This window comes from Diabrotica virgifera, chromosome 3 (genome assembly GCF_917563875.1).
Source record: "Diabrotica virgifera virgifera chromosome 3, PGI_DIABVI_V3a".
Classification (NCBI taxonomy): domain Eukaryota; kingdom Metazoa; phylum Arthropoda; class Insecta; order Coleoptera; family Chrysomelidae; genus Diabrotica; species Diabrotica virgifera.
Window position 1 is genome coordinate 276,933,828 of NC_065445.1, and position 23,929 is coordinate 276,957,756.

Below are 23,929 nucleotides of genomic sequence, written 5' to 3' on the forward strand. Positions count from 1 at the left end.
AGATTTTCAGACGGGTTGGACACACTGAAGTAGAAACGCAAAACTCTGTGAGCAGTAGCAAGCCATCTTGAATGTGACGTTGGGCTAGGATCACGTACCCACTACAAAGTCTTCTGAACAATGTCCTGACTTGATGACTTCTGATATCTCGAGCAAGTACAATTATTGGTGCTTGCCAAGAATACGCTTGTCAACTTTTGTGTGACTTTGTGACAACTCAAAATGGTGTGACTTTTTTCTGAACATTATATGGACTATGTAGAACAATTTGGTGTTGGAGGATAACTTTCACTTTGAATGTCTGGGTTTGGGTCTAACTATATCATACTATAACCAGAAAAAAATAGCTTCAGAACAATATAAATTGAAACTTATAATTTAAGTGTATTTACACTAATAATGTTAATAGTTACCCTTAATATTAATGCATAATTTGCATCAATTATATTAAATCCGTTTATTCTAATCGGCTTTGAAGCGTTTATCAAAAAGATTAACAATATTTTCCGATTTTCCTTATTCCAATTCCACCATGGGCAATTGATTCCATTTTCAAATAATTTTGTTGACTAAAATTAAACAATACAGACTTTATCATGTACAGCTGCGGTCACTGAATAGTTTACACCTTTATTTTTACATTATTTTGATTTATTTTTTGAATTATTTATTTAACTTTATTTTGATTTTTTAAATTTTAATCAACGGATTCTGGCTCAGGCAATGGTAATTAAATAGAGAAAATATGTAAGGGTGTAAACTATTTAATGGACCTAGCTGAACACAATTTAAATCTTTTAACTTTTAACTTTTTTTACTATACTAATTGAAATGTACCTATTCCAAAAATAGTTAGAATAAATAAAGAAAAGCCCTTTAAAAGTCGCTGAAAAAAATTGTAATGTATTAGGTTTTAAATCGGGACCTTTTTAAAATTAAAATTTGGGTAAAAAGAAATGTTTTTTTTTTAATAAAGTATCGGTTTCATTTTACGAGATACATACAGTGAGAACCAGAAATATACAGCGCGCTAGAATAAGTGTTACCCCCCCCCCCCCCTTATTAACTTATTTATTTTAGCACATAAGCAAAACGCTCGGACAGGTCGCTTTTTAAAATAATCATAGTATATTATAGCATCAATGTTTCGAACTTTACGCAATCCCTCTCCAGGTGACAGGCACAACTTTGATTTTTTTAAATGGGAAAGTACATCATGTGACACCTCATTTAAAAGCTTTTGAAATATTGGTTACAAAAATGTATAGTACTTTAATCCTTTTTAAGGGTGTAACATTGTAACAACCTTAAAGAATATCTCTCTTTCCCAATCTATTTTATATTTCATCCTCTTTTTATTACATGGCGTGTATATCAAGCTAAAACAATACTTACGACAACATACAATTTGTCAGACATTTCACATAAAATGAGTAATGTTATTATATTTACTATCAATGATACCAGTATTCTAATGTTGCTTTTTGGACTGATGTTCTGAAATGTAAAAAAAAAATACTAGTACATATCTATATACTTTGTGAAAGAGGTGTTTATAAAAGTATGAGTAATAATTATTTCTGTTTTAAGAATGATAGGAGAGATTATGTTGATCGGGCGTAGTTACTAGAGTACCTATACAAGGTGTCCAGAAACTCTACCGACAAAAGAAGACAGAAGATTCTTCAGATACTTTTAAGACAATTAACCCTATTCGCTTAGTCCGAAAATGCTTCCTAAGGGAGCTAGAGCTCTTTGAAGATGGCGTCTTATAATGAGTTTTTTTTTAAATATCGCCAGAACGCTTCTATTTAGAAAAACAAAAATTGGTACGCGTATTTATCTTCCAGAGATTAATCTATTTCATCCATTGCGAATTTTTAGTACCGATCATAGGCGACTGTTTTGGGCAGAGCAACGGTTAGTTTATCGCATAACTTTTTTGTCTTTAATTTTTAAGCATTAGAGAAAATCTATTTAAAAATTTCTCGTTCTTTGAATTTAAAAAAAAAATTCAAAAAAAAACCTATTTAGAAAGACGAAAACTGGTACATTTATTTATATTCCAGAGATGAATCGATTTCATTAATAGCGAATTTCTAGTACCCGTCATAGGCGCCCGTTTTGGGTAGGTCAACAGTTATTTTATAATGTAACTTTTTTGTCTTTAGTTTTTAAGCATTTTTGACACTAGATTATTAAATTATGGGGTATTCGAGTACTATAAGTTACTGTTGATACTGTTAGTAAAATACCTACATCGTTTTTTTTTTTTAATTTTTCAATTTTTTTTCAAATTCCAAAATCGAAAAACTTTCAAATTGATTTTTCTAGAAAACGATGTGTTCTACCGATTTAAAGCAAGAGTACCTTTTAGTACTAGAATACCTCACAATTTAATAATTTCAATAAGTTGAAGACAAATAAGTTATGCGATAAAATAACCGCTGCGCTACCCAAAACGGACGCCTATGACCGGTACTATAAATTCACAATGGATGGGATCGATTCATTTCTGGAAAGTAAATATGCCTACCAATTTTCGTTTTTCTAAATAGAAGCGTTCTGGAGGTATTTAAGAAAAACTAATTACATGACGCCATCTTCAAAGAGCTCTAGCTCCCTGAGGAATCATTTTCGGACTAGGTGAATTGGGTTAAATTGTCTTAAAATTATCTGAAAAATCTCCTGTCTTCGTTTGTCAGTAGAGTTTCTGGACACCCTGTATTTAAACATAGTAGCAAGTTTATTAGTAGTGGAGTCACTGAAGATTTTCTCCTCCGATTTCGTTGAACCTCCATCGATTTTCATGAAAATTGGTAAGTAGTTAGATGATACCTCAAGCAATAAAGGTGACATGATGCAAACTTGCTCTTTTACCTTAGGGGTGGAAGCCACCCCTTCTAGGGGGTGAAAATTATTCTATCAAAAATAATACCATAAATCGATGTAAGCATAAATTCTAAGAAAAATTTGTTATATAAAGTTATTAATACAAATCAATGCTTTTTGAGTTATTGAGGATCAAACATTTTATTTTTTCGAAAAAAAATGCATGCCATGCAAGCTGTTTTTCACGTATAACTCAAAAACTATAAGCTTTTGCAAAAAAGTTATTATTAACAAAATTGAAGATAAAAAAAAATTAATACACTCCTCACTTAAAGAACTAAACTAATTTTAAATCAAAGTGAGTTATGGGTAATTGAATGTAAATTTTTTTCGACGAGTACTCAAATCTAAGTATTCAAGCTTAAATAACGGGAAACCGATGCATTTTATAAAATATACCTGATAAGCATTTGTCAAAGCACCTAGGATTACCTATCAATTGAGCTTCAGAAAAAAATTATAGCATTAAAATTAAGCAAGTTATGATGAAACTAAAAGAACCCTTTCGAATTTTTTAGGAAAAAGTGGAAAATAAAACATACGCCACTTCCACAAAAATTAAAATTTATAGTAACCCTTACAATAATTTTTTTATATTAGCATAAGTAATGATTTCAACAATTTTGACCGGTTTAGAATGAAAATTTTTGAAAAAAAGGTATAATTTAAAAAAATCAGAATTTTTAAAAGGATCGTAATTTTCATTTTCTTTTGATAATACCTACACAAAATACTCAATTTACGTAAAAAATGATATTTAATCAAATTTTAGTTTTTCTGTATCAAATCTTTTACCTTTTTTATTATTTCTATGGGGTAAAAAATAACCGAGATAGCAAAGTTTAAAGCTTAAATTTTGCTGCGAGAGCCATGTAACCGTGGCCATTTAACCTTTTATTTTTAAAAAAGTAAGGGGTTTAAAGGATTATATTCAACGTAGTTTAATTGCCCTTGGAATTAGATTACAACTGGTTTTTAGGTAAATTTGATATCCTAAAAATTAAAGGAGTTAATAAATAAAAACAATAACATTTTTTGGAAAAAATTTTAAAAGATAAATTTTGAAAAAATTTTGGATCATAAATTTTAATGCTATCAACTTGTTCGAGGACTCGTTTGATAGATATTTCTAAGTACTTTGACAAATGCTTAATAAGTTTATGTTATAAAATGCATCATTTTCCCGTTATTTAAGCTTGAATATTTAGATTTGTGTCCTCGCCGAAAAAAATATACATTCAATTACCTATAACTCACTTTCAGTTAACATTAAAAGTTTTTTTAGTAAGGAGTTTATTTCACTTTTTATTATCTTTAATTTGGTAATAATAACTTTTTTGTAAATACTTATAATTTTTGAGTTATTTATGAAAAATCGGTTAAAAACATGCATTTTTCTCACGAAAAATTAAAAAAATTTTGATCTTTAATAACTCAAAAAGCTTTGATTTGTTTTAATAACTTTATATAACAAATTTTGCTTAGAATTTGTTCCTCTATCGAATTATGGGATAATTTTCACCCTCGAGAAGGGCTGGCACCCACCCACAGGGTAAATTTCTCAAGTTGGCACCATATCACCTTTGTTCCTTGAGATATCCTCCAACCACTCACCAATTTTCCAGAAAATCGATGGAGGTTCAACGAAATCGGAGGTAAAAGTTCATATCCACCTTCAGTAACTGCACTATAGTAGCAAGTTGAAAATTTGTTAATAGCTTAACGGTGTCTAGTCGGACAAACCTTGATGTGCGGGAACACTGAAACAGGGGAAGTTTTAATAATTGTGAAACGTGTCATCCTGACAAGTTTATAAGTGTGAAAACTAGGAGGTTGTTTTTAACTTTATTGCATAGCAAATATATTTAACAGGGTGTCCCGGAATGATTGGTCATAAATTATACCACAGATCTGATAATAAAAGTTACAGCCATTTGAAGTTACAAAATGAAAAGCAATTTTTTTCAATATATCGAAAACTATTAAAAATTTCTTATTGAAAATTATCATGTGGCATTCTTGTGGGAGGAACATCTTAAAAAAATTAGTGAAATTTGTGCACCCCATAAAAATTTTATGGGGTGTTGTTCCCTTAAACCCCCCTAAACTTTTTTGTATGTTCATATTAAATTATTATTGTAGTACTATTAGTTAAACACACTATTTTTAAAACTTTTTTGCGTCCTAATACTTTCTCGAAAAGTCAGTTTTTATCGAGATATTTTGAATATTTGTCAAATCCACCACATATTTGGATATAGTTAATATAAGTAGGATTCTAGAGACCTGGTAAGAATGAAAATTTATTTATAATTTACATTTTTAAGTATATTTTGAACCATATTAAACAAGACGCCACATCTCGGTAAAAGGTGCCTTAACGAAAAAATACTAAGAGACAAGGAAATTTTAAAAAATACCGTGTTTAACTAATGGTATGGCAATAATAGTTTAATTGGAAGGTACACAAACATTTGGGGGGTTTAAAGGAACGAAATCCCCATAAAATTTTTATGTAAACTTATTAAAAAGAAGCGGCATCTCGATAAAAACTGGCTTATCGAAAAAATTCAGAGAGGCACAAATGTTTTAAAAATATTGTTTTTAACTAATGGTACCAGAATAATAACTTAATTGTAACGTATACGAAAGTTTCGGAGGGGGGTTTAAGAGAACAAAACGCCATAAAATTTTTATGGGATGTACAAATTTCACTGTTGTTTTTTTAAGGATGTTCCTGCCATATGAATGCCACATTTCCATTTTAAATAAAAAATCTCTTTAAATAAAAAAGAGTTTTCGATATATGAAAAAAAAAATGGATTTACATTTTGTAACTTCAAAGGGCTGTAACTTTTTTTGTGTGCACTATTGTATATAGATAAGTGAGTTTCAATTTTTGACCCCAGAATCTGTGGTATATTTTATAACCAATATTTTCGGGACACCCGACCCTGTATAATATATGAAAAAATGTTTGTCCGACAATTATGTTGGGCATTTTAATAAGTTCGATACATAGAACATGTTAAATGACAGGAATTATGTTGGCGGTAAATAGCAGTCTGATTTCTGTATGAGAGTTCAGATTTCATTAAAAAAGGGTAACAAATCAATTGGGAAGTTCTGTCCGACAAAATACATGGGACGTTTTCGTATCATGGCGTTCGAAACCTGTAACCTGTTCCACAATTAAGACTTCCCCTGTTTCAACGTTCCCGTACATCAAAATTTGTCCGACTAGACACCGTTAATATTTTTATACCAAAGAATAACAAATTTACAATAAAATAATTATTCTGGGTTATTAATGGGTTAAGACAAACATTTACAAACATTATTTTGCTTCATCTCCTAATTTTCATAAAGCGGAAAACATACCAACGCGATCTCGACGCGCGATCTACTGGCGATCAAAGGAATTTGTGTAGCGTTCTGACTGCGATCGCGGCGACATAAGTACTTTAGCGTTCAGAACGAAGCAGGTTACATTTATCGCTGGACCAAATTGCAAAATAATATGATATATTCTTCTACCTGTCCCACCCAGGTTATAAGAATATGCCTATTAAAAATAAATGTTTCTTCAAAACTTTCTAAAGTCATTCATATGTATAGAAACCGTCTATACCTCTCTGCGAAGTTCTGGGAACAATTTTTGAAATTCTCCTTATTGCTTGTACCTCAGGTTAATGTCATATACATACCCAAACATCTCTTCTTCTTCTGCAAAATAAACTGCATAAATGTCTTCATTATTAAATGGAAAAATAGAACGCCCACGCACGCCTTTTATTAAATTTCATTCTTTATCCGAATTAATTTCGAATAATGAAGGTTACACGCCTTCAAATTATACTGAAACAGGCAGTGCTTCTTCTTCTTGTAAATCTCACTTGTTATACGCAATATTTGCAGCTGTATTATTTATACCAAAGGATTATTTATTACCTATTAAAATAAACCGAAGAGTAAGACAAGGAGATACCATCTCGCCCAAGCTATTCAACCAAGCTCTAGAAGATGTGTTCAAACAAATACACTGGGATGACTTGGGTATAAACATAAACGGGCAATATCTGAATGACTTACGATATGCTGATGATATTGTATTAATAACAGAAAAAACTGAAGAATTACAAAGAATGATGGAAGAACTAGATATATAATCGACAAAGATAGGACTGGAGATGAATTACAGTAAAACAAAAACCATGACCAATCAACAAAAAGAACTAATAATTACAGTGGCACAAACTAGAATAGAACAAGTAAAAGAGTATATATATCTAGGACAAATCACTAGATTAAATAAATAAAATCAGACCGAAGAAATAAAGAGAAGAATAAGATTGGCCTGGGCATCATTCGCAAAATTTTCTTATATTTTAAAGAACAGAAAATACCCGCAATATCTAAAAACAAGAGTCTTCAATCAATGTATACTCAATGTTCAAATATATGGCTCTCAGACAAGGACGTTTACAAAAGAAAATAATGTAAAAAATAGCAAAGACCAAAAGATCCATGGAAAGACAAATGCTGAACATTAAACTATCAGAGAGGAAAAGAAACAAATGGATCCGTAACAAAACAAAAGTGAAAGATGTCTCAACCCAAGTAGCAAAGCTTAAATGGAAGTTCTCCGGACACACCCTACGACAGAAGGATGAAAGATGGACTAAGACGATTATACATTGGAGACCGTGGAACCACAAACGAAAAGGGGGGAGGTCACAAATGCGATGGTCAGATGACCTGAAGAAGCACACTGGGTCAAATGGATGCAAATTGCCCAAGATAGAAAGGCATGGAAGAAGAAAGAGGAGGCCTATATCCAAGGATGGATGTTTAGCGCTGATTAGATATTTATACCAATGAAATCGCAGGTCGCTATCGCTCCGATGTGTTCGCTTTCTGCAGAAACCGAGATCGCCATCGCCATCGTGGACGCGATCGCGATCGTGGTCGCTTAGATGTGTTCTCCGCTTTAAAATTTAGTAACATAGGCTAATACTTACAGTCAACACAAAAAATGATAATGCAGCGAACGAAACTATTGATAGCAAACAAAGGCACAAGGTAAAACCACCAGTTAAATCCAACATTCTACAAGCAAGCCTGAAATTTTTGTCACATTATAATATTTAAAATTTTCTAATCCCACATATTATTGGTTATTAAGACCCATATAGTACACAACGTCCGATGGACGTCCATGCAACGTACATTTCAAGGGCGGATCCAGGACCGATTTTCGGGAGGGGCCATGAACTTTTTTTAGGGAGGTGTACCGGGGGGCCAGGGGGTAATTTTTTAAAATTACGGTTAAAATGGTGAGTTTGAAGGCACTTTTTACACACTTTTGAGTTCTATAAAGACATTCATAAGTTATCGTTATTAAAGTATTATTAAAGTTGTTACCGATTCATCCACATTTCTTCGGATCCAAGTGCAGTTCTTTCAACAAGTTTAAAATACTATTTTTTTCAATGCTTCTCCTGTCCCTCTGTCAGGCTTTGTTCTTCCCCTCTTTCTTGATTTTCACTAATAATTGTTTTTATGTTCTCATACGCGTCAATTAACTTGACAAAGTTTTCACGAATGTTGTTATGGTGTATGTATTTCAAATTTAGATAAAGCTGTTATACGTCGGATACGTCGGTTATTTCGTCAAATATGACAGAGTAATAATTTGCACTTTGAACCTGATTCATGTTTTGTTCAATGATTTCTTCACCACAACATGTTATTAATTATTGATTTTGACTGGTGTTACTAATGTATGTTGCTGCGGATAGGTGTCGTTGAATAGTCTTATCTCCTGATGAGATTTTAAATCTTAACAATTCCCCTCATTGCTAGGTCCAGCATCTTCGTCCAGAAGCAGAAGGCCATCATCATGACAGCCTCTTAGAGGAATATTTTGTCGACCTAAGAACACTATAGACTCTACTATTGGTCGTAGTCTTTCTTTATTTTCTTGTATCTCTTTAGACCTTTGAGAGTCTTTCTGGTTTGACTGACTTTTGCGGGTTCTGATAACTTTGTAGAAAATCCACCTAAACCTCAACGCACTCCTTGTGATATGATGTTCTTTCATGGATTTGTATGGCTCCGCCTTTGCCCATGACTTTGGCGAAAGATGTTAAAGGTTTCATGACAAGGCTGTCATCCCTTTATTATATGACCATATTTTTCATTAGAAAAATAAAATTCAATACTTGTAAAACAATCCCTTTTGACTGTTCGAAAATACCAACCAACTCCTTTGTTGTAAGTTCTGATGATCCAAGTAACGCTTCATTTCTTTTTTATTCTTTGTGTGTATAGAATATGAAAATTGATAGGGATTTTGATGGCTGCCAAGATCGTTCTAACAATTGGCACTTATCTGTATTTTGATTTATAAAACATCCTAAGTATTTTGATTTTTAAGTATTTTGATTTATAAGCTTCTTGAAGCTTATGTTACTGCTTTTGTTCAATTCTAGTCCAGGAAACATATTTATCCCCTGTTTTATACATATTATATGTGTTCGAAACTAAGAACATTTGAACTGCCAATATTTAAATTTATATTTTTTTAAATTCTGGGAGGGGGCCATGGCCCCCATGGCCCCCTCCCTGGATCCGCCCTTGGTACATTTATTATAGTCCAAACGTCCATGGACCAAAACTGGACGTACTATGTACGTACATTACGCGACGTCCATTGGACGTTTGATTTCAACGTACACTGGACATCCACTTGTGGTTCATGGAGATTTTACACAAAACGTGATTATTATTATGAGTAATTATTAGCTTCTTGTTTTAATCAAAGCAATATTATTAGTAGAATATAGAAAGCTTCCAATAAATGCAGTCACATATGTTTTCATCATCGAATTAAAACACACTGAACCACTAAAATAATTTTAATTAAACTTATATAATATTATTAGACGATGATAAAATGATCGTAAACTTTTTCAGTATTACAGAGCTACATCGGTAATTATAGACCTTACACGAATTAGACACTGGCAATTTAAATCTTAAATGTGCATTTGTAAATGTTAAATTTCCCGCCTTGCAATATTTGTCCGCCATCGAATGTCTTTTTAGTTGCCAGTTGCCAACTGGCCCGGCGCGGCGTATTTCATCTTCATGACTTCATCTTCATTCTTCATGCTCCTAAACCATTCCTAAACTAAACAATTTTTCTATGTGCGTGATGCTGCCATTAACTGAATCTAGTTTTTATTAAATTATTACATAAAATTCCTCATCTTCATTATTCATGCTCCTAAACCATTCCTAAACTAAACAATTTTTCTATGTGCATGATGCTGCCATTAACTGAATCTAGTTTTTATTAAATTATTAAATACAATATAATACATCCTGTGATAATAGCTTTGTGTTTGCTGTTTATCGTGCAAGTTCAGTCGTGCATTAATGAAGTTCCTATAAAAAAGTACCTATATATTATAATAAAGTTGTTATAGTAAAAAAAATAAAAAAACGTCTCTTGTGTAATATTTTAATGTATAAGTTTTAGAATTAAAGGAACTATTTCCTATAAAAAATTGGAAAAGGCTGCAAGACTTGTACACACTTCTAAATAGGTCAAAACGGCAAACAGGTGTATGTTTTCAAAGAACTTTTGATAGTGTGTAAAAAATATATTTTATATCAGCTAAGTACTTTCAACACATAACGTGCCATCATCAGAGCTTCCTAAAAGGACATATTTAAGATAAGATTTTTTTCATGTAAAAAATGAGTGAAAAACTTACGTCCTCTTAAAATACCTTCATAGAAGAGCAATTGCTTAACAACACAACAAAAAACATGAATACTGGGCAAAAGCCACAGATATAGGGTAATAACCCTTCTTTTATTAATTTATAAATTCTTTATAAATTAATAAAAGAATTTAGATGCGATTCTATTCACTGTAAAGGGTTATTACCCTATATATGTGGCTCTTGCCCAGTATTCATGTTTTTTGTTGTGTTGTTAAGCAATTGCTCTTCTATGAAGGTATTTTAAGAGGACGTAAGTTTTTCACTCATTTTTTATATGAAAAAAATCTTATCTTAAATATGTCCTTTTAGGAAGCTCTGATGATGGCACGTTATGTGTTGAAAGTACTTAGCTGATATAAAATATATTTTTACACACTATCAAAAGTTTTTTGAAAACATACCTGTTTGCCGTTTTGACCTATTTCCTATAAAGGCTTTTTGCTATGTATTAAAATTATAGATACTAGATTGCTTTCTGAAAAGTGGGCTAAAAATGTCCATAATACGTACATTGAATGTACATCAGATGTACATTAAATGTACATAAGGCGTACACTGAAAGCTCCAACAACGTACACTGTACGTTTGTTGCGGACGTTCTATGGACGTCAAATTTTGTGAACTCTGGACGTTCGTTGGACGTCCATCGGATGTCCATTGTACCTTAGCGGGACGTCTATTGGACGTTCCAATGTACACAGATATACGTCCATTGGATGTCTATAAAACGTACTTGTGCTATCTGGGGAAATTGTTCCGCACCAGCCGATTTCAAAGTATAGTATTTATAAAAGTTAGAAGCTTATTAACTTTAAAAGACGCTTACAGCTTCTATTTTTGATTGGGGAAAGCGCAGATTTTGCTATAAATAAAAATCACAATTTCCAAACAAAGATTTAGTATAATACTAAATTATAAATTTGCAAGTGAAATTTAATAAAAAATTTTCCTCTTGGTAAAAGGTATATTAGATTAAAAAGCCCTAAAAGGCTACAAACATATAAACAAAACGTTTCCGCTCTGTAACAAGAGCATCATCAGTGTTACAAGAAAATGGTGAGCCAACCAAAAAATACAAAGGTCAAAGCCTCTCAAAAAACAGACAAAAGTCTTATATAAATGAACACATGGAAAAATCCAAAGGATCGATTAAATTCCTAAGGATACGGCCCTAGGGCAACACATGACTCCCACACGTGGTTTTTGCGTCAAAAAGTAACTAGGTCATTATGTTATTATACCTCAACAAATTAAACAGAAATCAGTTAAAAAATATTGCACTGCCTTATTTTGTTTGCTTTTAAACTATTAAATAAATTATTACAAAATAATGTCACAGTTGACGTTATATTTATGCAGTCACGGATTTCCATCAGACCTACTTCATTCGAAGTATCTTGCTGAAGTTGCTAAATCCTTATTGGTTAATTGATAATTATAAAATGTTTATTAAGAATAAAATTGTAAAATAAAACAGTTGTAACATCCATAATTTAATTTCTGTTCGATAATTAAGTATCTTAATTGTCTTACAGGTTGTATATTTGTCTACATTTTAACCAAAGAAGTAAACAGAATATATAACGTTACTCAGAATGAGGTATTTGTAAAATACCAAATGTAAAGTTCAAAACTAATGTGGTAAATTAGCGAATTTTGCAGATTTCTCGGACATGAGTTAAATCGGTTCTTTTTTAAAAAGCACTATCAAATCTAATATCTTAAATAAAACCATTTCATCTAAACATGTTATAATTATATTTATGATTTTATTGTGGAATGTAATGATACTGTGCAGAAAAGAACTTTCCGGCACAGAAACGTCACTTTTCTGCACACTAATGTCATAAATCTTATACTGTGAGAAAATATCAATTTTGTTAACAACTGAACAGTAAACTGTGCAGAAAAGTGCACTTTGAATAGTGGTTATAGAAAAAATGAATTTCCTTCAACTAACGGTCGAATCTATCAATTTTTCATTTATAGCGCCAATCTTGCAACGCTAAACTGGTCTTTGGAAAAGAAAGATAGAAAAAGTTAGTATGCAATTTAAAAGAAAGTGAAGAAAGTATAGAATAGAGAAGAAGGAAGGAAGAAGCATAGAATAGAGCACTGGCTAAGTAGCTCGAGAAACAAGAGACTAAAAAGAAGGTGAGATTCGATGGCCAGAAAAAGGAAAAGGAGAGAAGTTCAATGGAACGTGACCGATAAATTCACGTCCGATAGAAGAAAACCATTTGATTTTCGGAAACGTCTAACCATAGACTATTTCAGACAGGTTTCAACCAGAAAGTAGGCCTATTTACTTTGCAGAAACGGAAAGTTTCCAGGTACGGAAAATATGTAGAAAATTCAACAAAAACCAAAACCAAAAACCATAAAACCAAGCTCTGAACTCCGAAATCCAAAATTAAAATCCAATCGGAAACCAAACCCAAACGGAAACCAAAATCCAAACGAAAACCCTGAGCCCTGAAACAATAGAATATTGTTTTGGATTTACAAAAATTTAAATGACAATTTTTTACCGTGATAGAAATCAAAGAATTTATTACCTTGTACAATGGATCTCTCACGCTGCTTGCCACGACAGCAAAATGAAGACAATTCAGACATTATTGGTCTTTGAAAAATGAACTTTACAAAAACTAAACGACGAATAGAGGTGGGAACGAATATATTTTTGGTAGAGGCTTTGTAACTGTAACAAGACGCTCACGAAAAAACTAGAAGCATTCGAAATGTGGGTGTACCGACGCATTCTTCGTATATCCTGGACCGAACATGTCACCAACATAGAGAGGTAATCCACAGAATCGGAAAAGAGAAAGAAATCGTGAGCACAATTAAACAAAAAAATAACTTGAATATCTAGGTCGTTTATTGAGACACGATAAGTACCGTCTCTTGCAATTGATTGTATATGGGAAAATAGGCAGTAAGTTCAGGCCAGGCAGGAGAAGATATTCGTGGATCCAAAATCTGCGGAAGTGGTTCCGGTTCACATCAGTCGAACTATTCAGAAGTGCCGCAAGCAAGATCCAAATTGTCATGTTGTAACGTTTAAGTTTTCCCAGTGTAGAATTTACTTCAGTTTTCATTGCTACATGGATTTTAACTTATTTCCCTGTAGATTCCAGAATCTCTAGTGCCGTGTTTTTCTTAGAAACACATGTGTCGCTGTCCAAAATGTGAAGATTTGATATGCTTTTAGGTGAACTAAGTCGTTAATGCTTCACCGTCGAGCAGGCCCGGTCTGGCCAGGGCGGCTGGTCGGCGATCGCCGAGGGCCTCCGGCTCAAGGGGGCCTCCAAAAGCCAAAAAATTCAAGTAAACAAAAGTTTTTTTATTATAAAAAATTATTTTGTTTTACTGTTTCACAGCGACGTAATACAGCAAAAACAATTTTAAATAAATCATTTTAGCCTCTGGATTGTTGATATACATGTCAATGTCATTTAGAGGTACAGTATTACCTAACCAAATAGAATCGCTAAGATCTTCAAATTGCATTGTAAAATATTTAGCAATTATTCAATTTCAACCAAATTATTAAAAATTTAAAAGCATTTAAAACCACGTTAGCCGCATGCAGCAAACATAGGCTAACTAGTGTTGCCGTGAGAGGACCCCATGGTCCTCGTTCTATTTCCGAGGGGGGGGGGGGTTGGGCGGGGAGGGGCTGGGGGGGGGGCTCAAATCACCATCTAGCCGAGGGCCTCCAATGGAGCCAGACCGGGCCTGCCCTCGAGTCATAACTCATCTTAAGTATTAGGTTTGCTAAGCCCTTTTACGAGTGGTAAGGAAATCTGTTCTTGAATATCTCTCACAGTTTCCCATAATTTTGATTGGTTAAAATTCCACCCCTATCAAAGGACGCCAAAGGTTCATAAAAACCACAAATTCTTAAAATTCTGCATCATTTGTGAGTTGAGTTAATATAGTCAGTCATTATGTGAGATCAAGTTTGTTCGTGTATTTTGGGCCCCGCCGATTAGGCAGGTAAGAGTATTAATGATTGTTTATTGGTATGTACAATAATTGTACAATTGCGTTTTCTATTTTTTTAAAGGGTCCACCTTTCACCTTCTACCTATGCATTATGTTGTCCAGCTGCTATTATATCAACCCTGTTACTGTTATTCTTTAGACTATGTCGTACAGTCGAATTTCTTCCTGGCCATCTTTCATACCTTAAGAGCCTGCCGGCTTACAAAGGGCCATCCTACCCTTTGACAACTATTTGAAGTAAGTCACTTATCTTTTACTTATTGAACAAGTTGGTAGAGACGCCTTTGGCATGCCCAGGGCAAGGACCTTTTTGTGTTCTTCTGTGAAATAAGTTCAATGACCTAAAGTTTTCGCTCAGTTTGTGATAGTGACATTCTGAAAAGTAGGTCATACTTTTAGTATGAAGTTTAAGATTATTTTTTTTTAAATGGGTGATCATTTAAACTATAGACATTTTGATTATGTAATTTTTTTGTGTAATTACTATAATATTTAGTATTATAGAAACAAAAAAAGCTTTTTTTATTGTCAAATAGATGACGGAATATGAGTGTTAATTATATATTTTTAATTTTTTTTTTGAGTAATTATTCAGTTTTTCAGTTTAGTAATTAGAGTCATTAGAAATTATGGTCATCTATTTTACGTTGTTGATTATTATCGGTCTGTGTTTGTGTTGACCAAATAATATTAGCTTAATATATTTGAAGTTTTCTTTTTTTGGTCAACAATTTTATAGTTATTTCTTTATGTGTAGATCCTGTAAATATGTATTGAGTATTACCTTATTGAGAACACCTTATTGAGTAGTTCAATAAAAGTTACATTGAAACTTACGATGTAGTATTTTATTTGATTTTATTATTTACAGCTCAAGATTAGAACATTGATGTGTTGTCGTAGTATTGTTGCTAATTTTTTTTGTTGTGTTATGTTTTGTTAATTATTGTTCCTTTGAGTATTTGTTGGTCAAAATACCAGGCGCCCAATATTTTTGTTTGTGTATTCAGTATTTAGGTTTTCTAGAGTCCATGAGTCAAACCATCAGTTAATGTTATCTATTTATTTTTGTCTATCATAGTTTCATTAGTTCTATCCGCATCCATTATTTATTCACTTAACACATTTCATTGACACAGAAGCTCAACCCAAAAACCATGCCCACATCTCTTCCGACTGAACAACGTGGCCATTGTTTCGTCAATGTAGGCGATTGGACCTTTCCATCTTCGGTCATTCCTTTATTCCATCTAAGGATAATATCGTCCTGATCCTTCTGGTTCAGCCTTCATGACCTCTTGTCCATCCGATCGTTATAATGTTAATAACTAACATTCGCAATGGACAGGGCATTTGCAGAAGGAAAAATCACGTGAAACATCAAGTAGACAAAGACAAATATTTGGACCTACGAAGAACAACAATAAGAGCAATAACAGCAGCAAAAAAATAAATGTGGGATAGGAAATGCCAAGAGATCAACACTTATATAGGCGGAATGAAGTGTTCAGAGACATGGAAATTTTTAAACAAAATAAAGGACACAGAAAGAAATACTACTTCTATTCAGTTAATATCAACAGAAAAATGGAAAGACTACTACGAGAGTTTGCTAACAGAAAGTAGAGCCGAATATACCACACAATCACCAACAGAAGTATTCGTTGAAGGTGAAGAGATAGTAGTGGGAGTTGATGTGGTGAAGAAAGCTGTAAATGAACTAAAAAATGGTAGAGCTCCAGGGCCAGAAAGTATTCCTGCCAAATTAATAAAGTGTGGCACAGATAAACTCTTTCACGCGTTTACTTGGTGTATGAACAAATATATAAATGGTGTCACCCACCCAGTTTATGGAAAGTAGCTTTATATTTCTTTCATTCATAAAAAAGGAAATAAGTTGGATTGCTCAAATTACAAAGAAATATCGGTAACTAGTACACTAAGTCGGGTGTATGGGCGCATTCTTAGAAATCTCATTGAGATGGAGTATAGGGAACAAGAAGAAGAAGAACAGGCTGGTTTCCGCACTGGAAGGACTTGCACAGATAATGTCTTCTGCCTAAAACAATTAATTGAAAAAAATCAGCAATAAATCAAGAGACCCATCTCATGTTTGTTAACCTCCGGAAAGCATACGACAGCGTTCCTGTGACTAAATTGTGGAAATTACTACAATAAACTAACATCAACTCCACTTTAGTCAAAGCCTTAAAAAATCTATATGAAAATTCTACATCACAAGTAAAAATTGACAACACACTAGCTAAAAAGTTCATAGTTAATAAGGGTCTACGCCAGGGCTGCTGTATTTCACCAATTTTGTTCAAGATATATGTTGCAAAAGCAGTAAACGATTGGAAACGCAAATGCCACGGTATGAGTATAGAGCTCGAAGAGGGTTGTTTATATACCTTACAATTTGCTGATGACCAAGTCATCATAGCTAATGATAAAGGCGACCTACAGTATATGGCAAGAAAAGTAAAGGAGGAATATGAACACTTGGGCTTGAAAATTAATGTGGAGAAAACTAAATACCTACCCATAGGAGCTGAGTTATCCAATATCGAACTAGAGGATAATGAACAAATCACATCCTGTAGTGAATACACATACCTGGGAGTAATCTTCGACAGAACAGGAAAAGACGATGAGGAAATAAAGAAAAGGGTAACACAAGCTACAAGAACAATTGGCTGCCTAAATGGAATACTTTGGAACTCCGAAATAGGAATACAGCGAGAATTCAATATCTGTGAAACACTTATTAAAAACAGCCTACTTTACGGAGCAGAAACTTGGAGAATAACCGAAAAAAACAGGAAACAATTAGAAGCTGTAGAATTGGATGTGTTTAGAAGATATTTAGGTATATCCCGTAGGGAAAGAGTACGAAATGAGGAAGTAAGGCGACGAATTGGATTATATGGTTACTTAACAACAGACATTGAGAGAAAACCGTTGATTTGTTATGGTCATGTTCAAAGAATGGAAGACACAAGATTGCTCAAAAAGATCATGCAGTGGATACCACCAAACCGCAAAAAACGAGGAAGACGCAAAAAGACATGGAAAGAAGAGGTAACCAAAGCAACGAGTACAAGGGATCTTAGAGATGGCCAATGGGATGATAGAAGGACGTGGAAGTTAGCCATCGGACAACGTCGAAAGACGTTCTAAAACCGATACTTACATACGAAAATCACGTGAAACCGTAAATATATTAGGTAAGTAAGAAATCTAAAAATTTTTTTCACTATTCAATAGGCTGGAGCGAAAAAATCGATTTTCAAATAATAATTTGCCTATATGTGGAAAAGTGGTCTAGGATTGGATATTAACTTGTGTTAAAATCTTTGCTCAATCGGATGTTATTTAGTGGTGCTCCCACCCACATTTGTGAATAGACGCTTTCTCTTGCTTAGTAAAAAATTGTGCTATAATTTATTTAATCTGACTCGTTTATATCGGCAATTCAGACATATATTTTACATTTTAAAGTACAATACTTTAAAATGATATTGCCAATATTTATGAGTTGCGTTCCTGGGATGACTTTACTGAAAGATAGTTCATTCGATTACATGAAATCAACCCCAACTCAAGAATATCCGTCGCAAAAAATCATAGCATGTGATCTGTCTTTAAAAAGACAAACAAATGCAACGGTGACAGTAAAATTCTCATGAATTAAAATTAAAATAAATTTTTTAGTTAAATTGTGGCTTATTTCCCATTTAGAATAGTTGATTACCGAAAAACACATTGTGTTGTTAGTTTCAGAACCAAACTCTGAGTATTTTGGGTATCTTAATTTACAATCTGGTTCAGCAAAAAATATTGCAGACAATTTATTCAATTTCTTAAAATCGAAATGTGACTTTTCTACTTTGGTTGCAATTGGATGCGATGGAATAGCGGTAAATACTGGCGTTCACAATGGCGCAATTCGCAAATTAGAGCTTCAAATAAAAAAACCATTACAGTGCAGTGGTTCGTTTATCTTTTACATGGAAACGAGCTACCATTACGACATTAGATGAAGTATTTAGATGGAGAAACCGCAGGACCTACCGGATTTTCGGGTGAAATAAGAAAGCTTTTAGAAATTTGTGAAACCCTACCTGTTTTTGAATTTCGAAAAATTCAAAGTGAACTTCCTGAAGTTGATACATATTAATATATTAAGTACAGACCAAAAATATTTGTACGAAATAAGCAAAGCTGTAAGTAATGGTACCGTATCAGAGAGCTTAAAATATCGACAACCGGGAAAGATTTCACATTCGAGATGGATTACAACAGCAAACAGACTTTATGTAGGAATTTTAAATCCGACTACCGATTTAAATATTGTGGCAACTTATCTACAAAATGCGTATGTTCCGACTTAGTTTTCAATCAAAGTAAAGCCAGAAGGTAAATATGAGCCAATTCATTTATTTAATATGATTCAATGCTCACAATATTTACCACTAAAACTAAAGAAAATAGTGAACAAAGTCATTCAAGGTAATGGATATTTTGCACATCCAGAGAATATTCTCGTAGCCATGTTGGGTGATAAACGATCCCACATCCGAGAGCTAGGTTTGAGGCGCATATTAAAGTCTAAGAATTGGCAAGAAACCAAGGAAAGAACCAAGGAAATTCGCCAGTTTAAAATTCCAACTATAAATTTTGGAGCCAAAGAGTATTTTGACTTAATTAATTGGCAAACTAGTGTAATATCAGAATCACCAATAACAAAACAATTGTCAACAGATGAACTTAGAAAAATGAATGATGACACGAGACACGACTTCAAATAAATTTGAAATTCCTAAATTTCCTTGTCATTCGCAAGCAGTGGAAAGCTGTGTCAAACCAGAGACAGAAGCATCATTATTGGTTTGTGGAGCTGAAGCAAGAGATGGATTCATAAGAAATCGAGTTTTGTAAAGACAAGTAGGTATGTATTACCCAAGTTTGAAACAAAATCCGATTTTTTCAAACTTTACAGTAAATAATTAAATAAACAATGTTGTAGTAAGTTCTGAGTTGTACACAAGCAAAAATAACATTAATAAAAAATAAAAAAGTTATGTTTTTTTTTTGAATAATTTTTTTTAATTTGTAAATTTTTAAAGTTCTGGGGACACCGGAAGATATTGTTCTATAAATCCCAAATTTTGAATAACGTTTTGCAATAATATCTAACCACTTTTCCGCATATAGGACATATCAATTTGTAAAAAAAATTTCTTTCCTTTGTTTTCGCTCCACCCTACTATTCAACTCCAAATTGAATTTTTTTGTAATATTTGGAGATGTAATATTCAGTTAAATAGTTTTACCTTTTATTTTGATTGTGGACCATAATACACAATTTCAAGTTTGAAAATATTTTCCTTTGAAAGTCAGCATCTTCCATTTCTCCCTCTTCTAATAAATTTTCCATAAGTTCGTTCAACACTTCATATCGAAATTGAACATTGCAAGTCACGTATAAGAATATTAATGATGGTATTGAATACAGATATCCAGTTACCATATAACTGAGACATAAAAATAATTTGCTGAAGAATATTGTGTACTTGTCTTCGAAAAAGTTTTCTATGAAGTATACAGCAACTTGCCATTCTTTTTCGTCACCAAAGATAGGGCAGAACAGACAAACCGTTGCAAACAAGAAAACGCATGCAAACTTACAATACGTTTTTATTTTCTCACAATCTTCCAGCATCCGAAGGTAATTTTTGGAACTGGAAAGACTTAGTGGTATTCCGGTTCTTTTAAGAATTTTTTGATATCCAAAAATATGGTTTTCCAATAGATGAACTACAACATACATAATCACCATCTAAAAATATAAGAGATTTTATTAATATCATTACAATGTTTTTTTATGAGAGTGAGATTCCAGGTAATATGAAGAAAAAAGTTTTCGACCAATGCGTGCTACCGGTGATGACCTATGGTGCAGATCACAAAGAAAAACGCACAAAAGCTAAGAGTAACGCAAAGAAAAATGGAGCGATCAATGATAGGGGCCACTCTACGAGACAGGATTAGAAACGAAAATCTACGAGCTAAGACTAAAGTCATAGACGTCATTGAAAGAAGCTATAACTTAAAATGGAAATGGGCTGGACACGTTGCCAGAATGAAAGACGGAAGATGGATTCACAAACTATTTGAATGGAGAACAAGAGCCGATAAACGTAGCAGAGGAAGACCACCAATACGATGGCAAGACGACTTAAGAAAGACATAAAAAAACTGGATACAGAAAGAACAAAATAAAACACTTTGGAGACAAACAGGGGAGGTATATTATGTCCAGCAGTGGATCGAGAGAGGCTGACGATTATGAATGTTTCTTTTATAAACAGAGAACCTAAAAGCTTTATAGAACGTAATATATTTGTTTTAAACATTTTATAAATCTCCAATTCAATCAACTAAGATAGTTATCGTTCACCCTAGCTTAGCTCAGTCTCTCAGGTGTGTGTTCGTCTTGTCCTGATCTTAGATATGAACCATGAAAATTCAGAATGGAATCAATAAAGATATAATAAAAATATGACTTTGTAAAAGCATTAACAAATATATTCAAATTCTTGCCATAAACTAACAATTTTTAAATTATACTTATGGCTTTCGGTATCTGGTTCGCTGGTAACTTGTTGATGTCGGATGGTACTGCTGTTGGTTCTGCAACTGGCTCTGGGGTTCTAAAGGCAATATTCCACCAATCCTACAGATGTTGGTTGTTGCAGTTTAGGTGATGTGGTTGCAGTTTAGATTTCATGTTCTTCGTTCTTGTATCGCCGGCGATTGAGGATTGTTGAAGATCCCGGAGGGAGGACAGTGATCTTTTATCCCAAAAACGAGAGGAATAATGCGTATAATTGACAATCAAGAAGTTAAAAAACCAAATTGTACCTTTGCCAAATAGTATTCAAAAACTAGTAGATGGCAAGGGTAAATTAAATGGAGTTCAGATTGATACTAGTCAAAATTGGATTTACACGTGCATATCTCTCTCTCCTGTCGTTACCCCATTACTGAGTATCGTGATTTCTTCCAATATTCCTAACAATGTTTCTCCATTGGCCTCTATCTTCAGCTGCTCTAAGAGCTTCGCAGAATGAGTTTCCAGCTGAATGCTTTATTTGGCCAGACCATCTAGTTGGTAATCGCCCTCTTGATCTTCTCCCCGGAACGTTTCCAAAAACAAATAATCTCTCCAAACTATCGTCACCTCTGCGAACCACGTGGCCAAAGAATTGCAGAATTCGTTGCAGACATATTGCGGACAGCCTTCTTTTAATATTGAGTTGGTTTAGAATGGAAACGTTTGTCCTATGAGCTGTCCAAGGTATGCGCAGCATTCTTCTCCAGCACCACATCTCAAAGGCATCAATTTTTCGGCGCTCGCATGCGCGAAGAGTCCAAGTCTCTGCTCCGTATAGAAATATTGAGAATACAGTACCAATACGTCTCCGAACTTCTGCTTCACAGTTACCATCGTTAGTTATACTAAACCAGAGATAGACAAAGGTGTTTACTATCTGGTATTCCTGTAATATGTTAGTCAGTTAAATAGTGTCAAATCTGTCGACCGCCATTATTTTTGTCTTAGCTTTATTGATTTTCAGACTAACTTTATTGCTTTCGTACTCAACTTTTCGCAGAAGATCAAACATTTCTTGCTCATTTGCTGCTGTAAGTGTAGTGTCATCATCAAATCGTAAATTTGAGATTTTCCTACTAGCTACTGTTTCTCCACCGGCCCATACTTCTAAAACCATCCTCATGACATGTTCACCATAAATGTTAAATAAGTCAGGTGACAGCACGCATCCTTACTTAACACCTCTCTCGGTCTTGAATTGGTTTGAGAAGTTCTGATCTACACCACATTCACATAGCAAATTCCCAACATAAACAAACGCACGTGTTAACGATTCGTCCACTCATTCGTCAAGAAGCTATTAAATATAATTTATCGCTCTAAACGAGGCGGTTTCTCATTTTACAGGTCCTAACTTGTCAGTCTGCGTCTGCAAATTCAAATAGTATTTTTTAGCATGTTGGTTTTTAAGATAATATTATTTTGTGTTATGTTATGTACTTTACAGTAGTTATTGTTGAGTTATTAATTAAGACTGGTCGTGTTTTATAGTTAGTTATAAGTTTTATAGTGTGTAGTCTGTGTAGTGAACGTTTAGTATCCATAAACAAAGTATGTATTCATCAAAAGTAAAAATAGCTTGTGGTAATCACTTTTATAAAGGCAAGAGAAACTTATATTTTAATTTATTGATGTTTCAAAAAGTTTCATTTCCTCAGTTATCATCTCAGTTAATGAATATTTTATTTTACCACATTTTTCTTAAGGACATAGGCGCAAAATTTCGCCTGTCAAAATGTTCAATGTGTTTTAAATATACTCATTTTTTTTTTCGAGTCCTGTGAAAACTAATAAATATTTTTGAAAAATTTAAAGGCAGAATGAAAGATTACATTATTGTTGAGGGCCGAAAGTCCCTGAAAACTTCTATAATGTTTATTTTAATAAGTTACAGGGGTGAAAATAAAGGAGAAAATTTAGGGTGATTTTTAATTGCAAATATTTCACTAAAAAGGAACTTTTTATTTATTCTAAGGGACTCTTGACCCTCGGTAATAAGGTAATATTTTATTCTGGGTTTAATTTTTCAAAAATACTTAGTTTTCTCAGGAATCGAAAAAAATTAATACAATTTAAAACACATTAAAAATTTTGACAGCCGATATTTTGCGCCTTTCCCCTTAAAAAGAACATAAAATTTTGTTTGCAATTAAATTTCAAGCAATTTTTACGGTATTAATTTCAAAAGTAAATATTTTTAAAAATCATATGATACACCTCAGTACGGCCCTGTTTAGCTTCCACGTGCGTTTGTTTACAGTTGGGAATTTGTAAAGTGAATGGACTGTAGTCGTACTGTCGCTATATTAGACTGGTACAGATTTTTAATAAGTGTCACCAGGTGCATTGGTGCGCCCATTTCTATTTAAATTGACCACAGATTTATCCAGCTTACACAATCAAATGCCTTTTGGTAGTCAACGAAGCATATAATCACAGGTACTTGAAATTCTCTAGTCTTTTCAATGAGTTGTCTCATGTTCAGGATTTGTGCCTTTGTACCTTTACCCTTTACAAACCCCGCTTGTTGCTGAGGTATTTGGTAATG

General features: G+C 33.3%; 1 protein-coding gene across 1 annotated transcript; it reads right to left on the bottom strand.

Moving 5' to 3' along the window:
* Nucleotides 1-371: 371 nt before the first annotated feature.
* On the bottom strand, nt 372-20,235 carry LOC114331457 (odorant receptor 43a-like). Its single transcript, XM_028281043.1, has 4 exons — nt 20,039-20,235; nt 7,914-8,013; nt 1,396-1,497; nt 372-569 (listed from the first exon to the last, which is right to left on the bottom strand). Exons 1-4 carry the CDS (start codon nt 20,233-20,235, stop codon nt 372-374), a joined length of 597 nt encoding a protein of 198 aa, XP_028136844.1.
* Between the last annotated feature and the right edge of the window lie 3,694 nt (nt 20,236-23,929).

What these genes read in the sequence shown, in the direction of transcription:
- LOC114331457 (XM_028281043.1), bottom strand. Translation starts at nt 20,235, where the DNA reads ATGGTAACTGGATATCTGTATTCAATACCATCATTAATATTCTTATAC. An exon ending in TATCATTTTTTGTGTTGACT is followed by an intron (nt 1,498 to 7,913) that starts GTAAGTATTAGC and finishes TTTACATTTCAG; the next exon opens with AACATCAGTCCAAAAAGCAA. An exon ending in CTGACAAATTGTATGTTGTC is followed by an intron (nt 570 to 1,395) that starts GTAAGTATTGTT and finishes GTTTAATTTTAG; the next exon opens with TCAACAAAATTATTTGAAAA.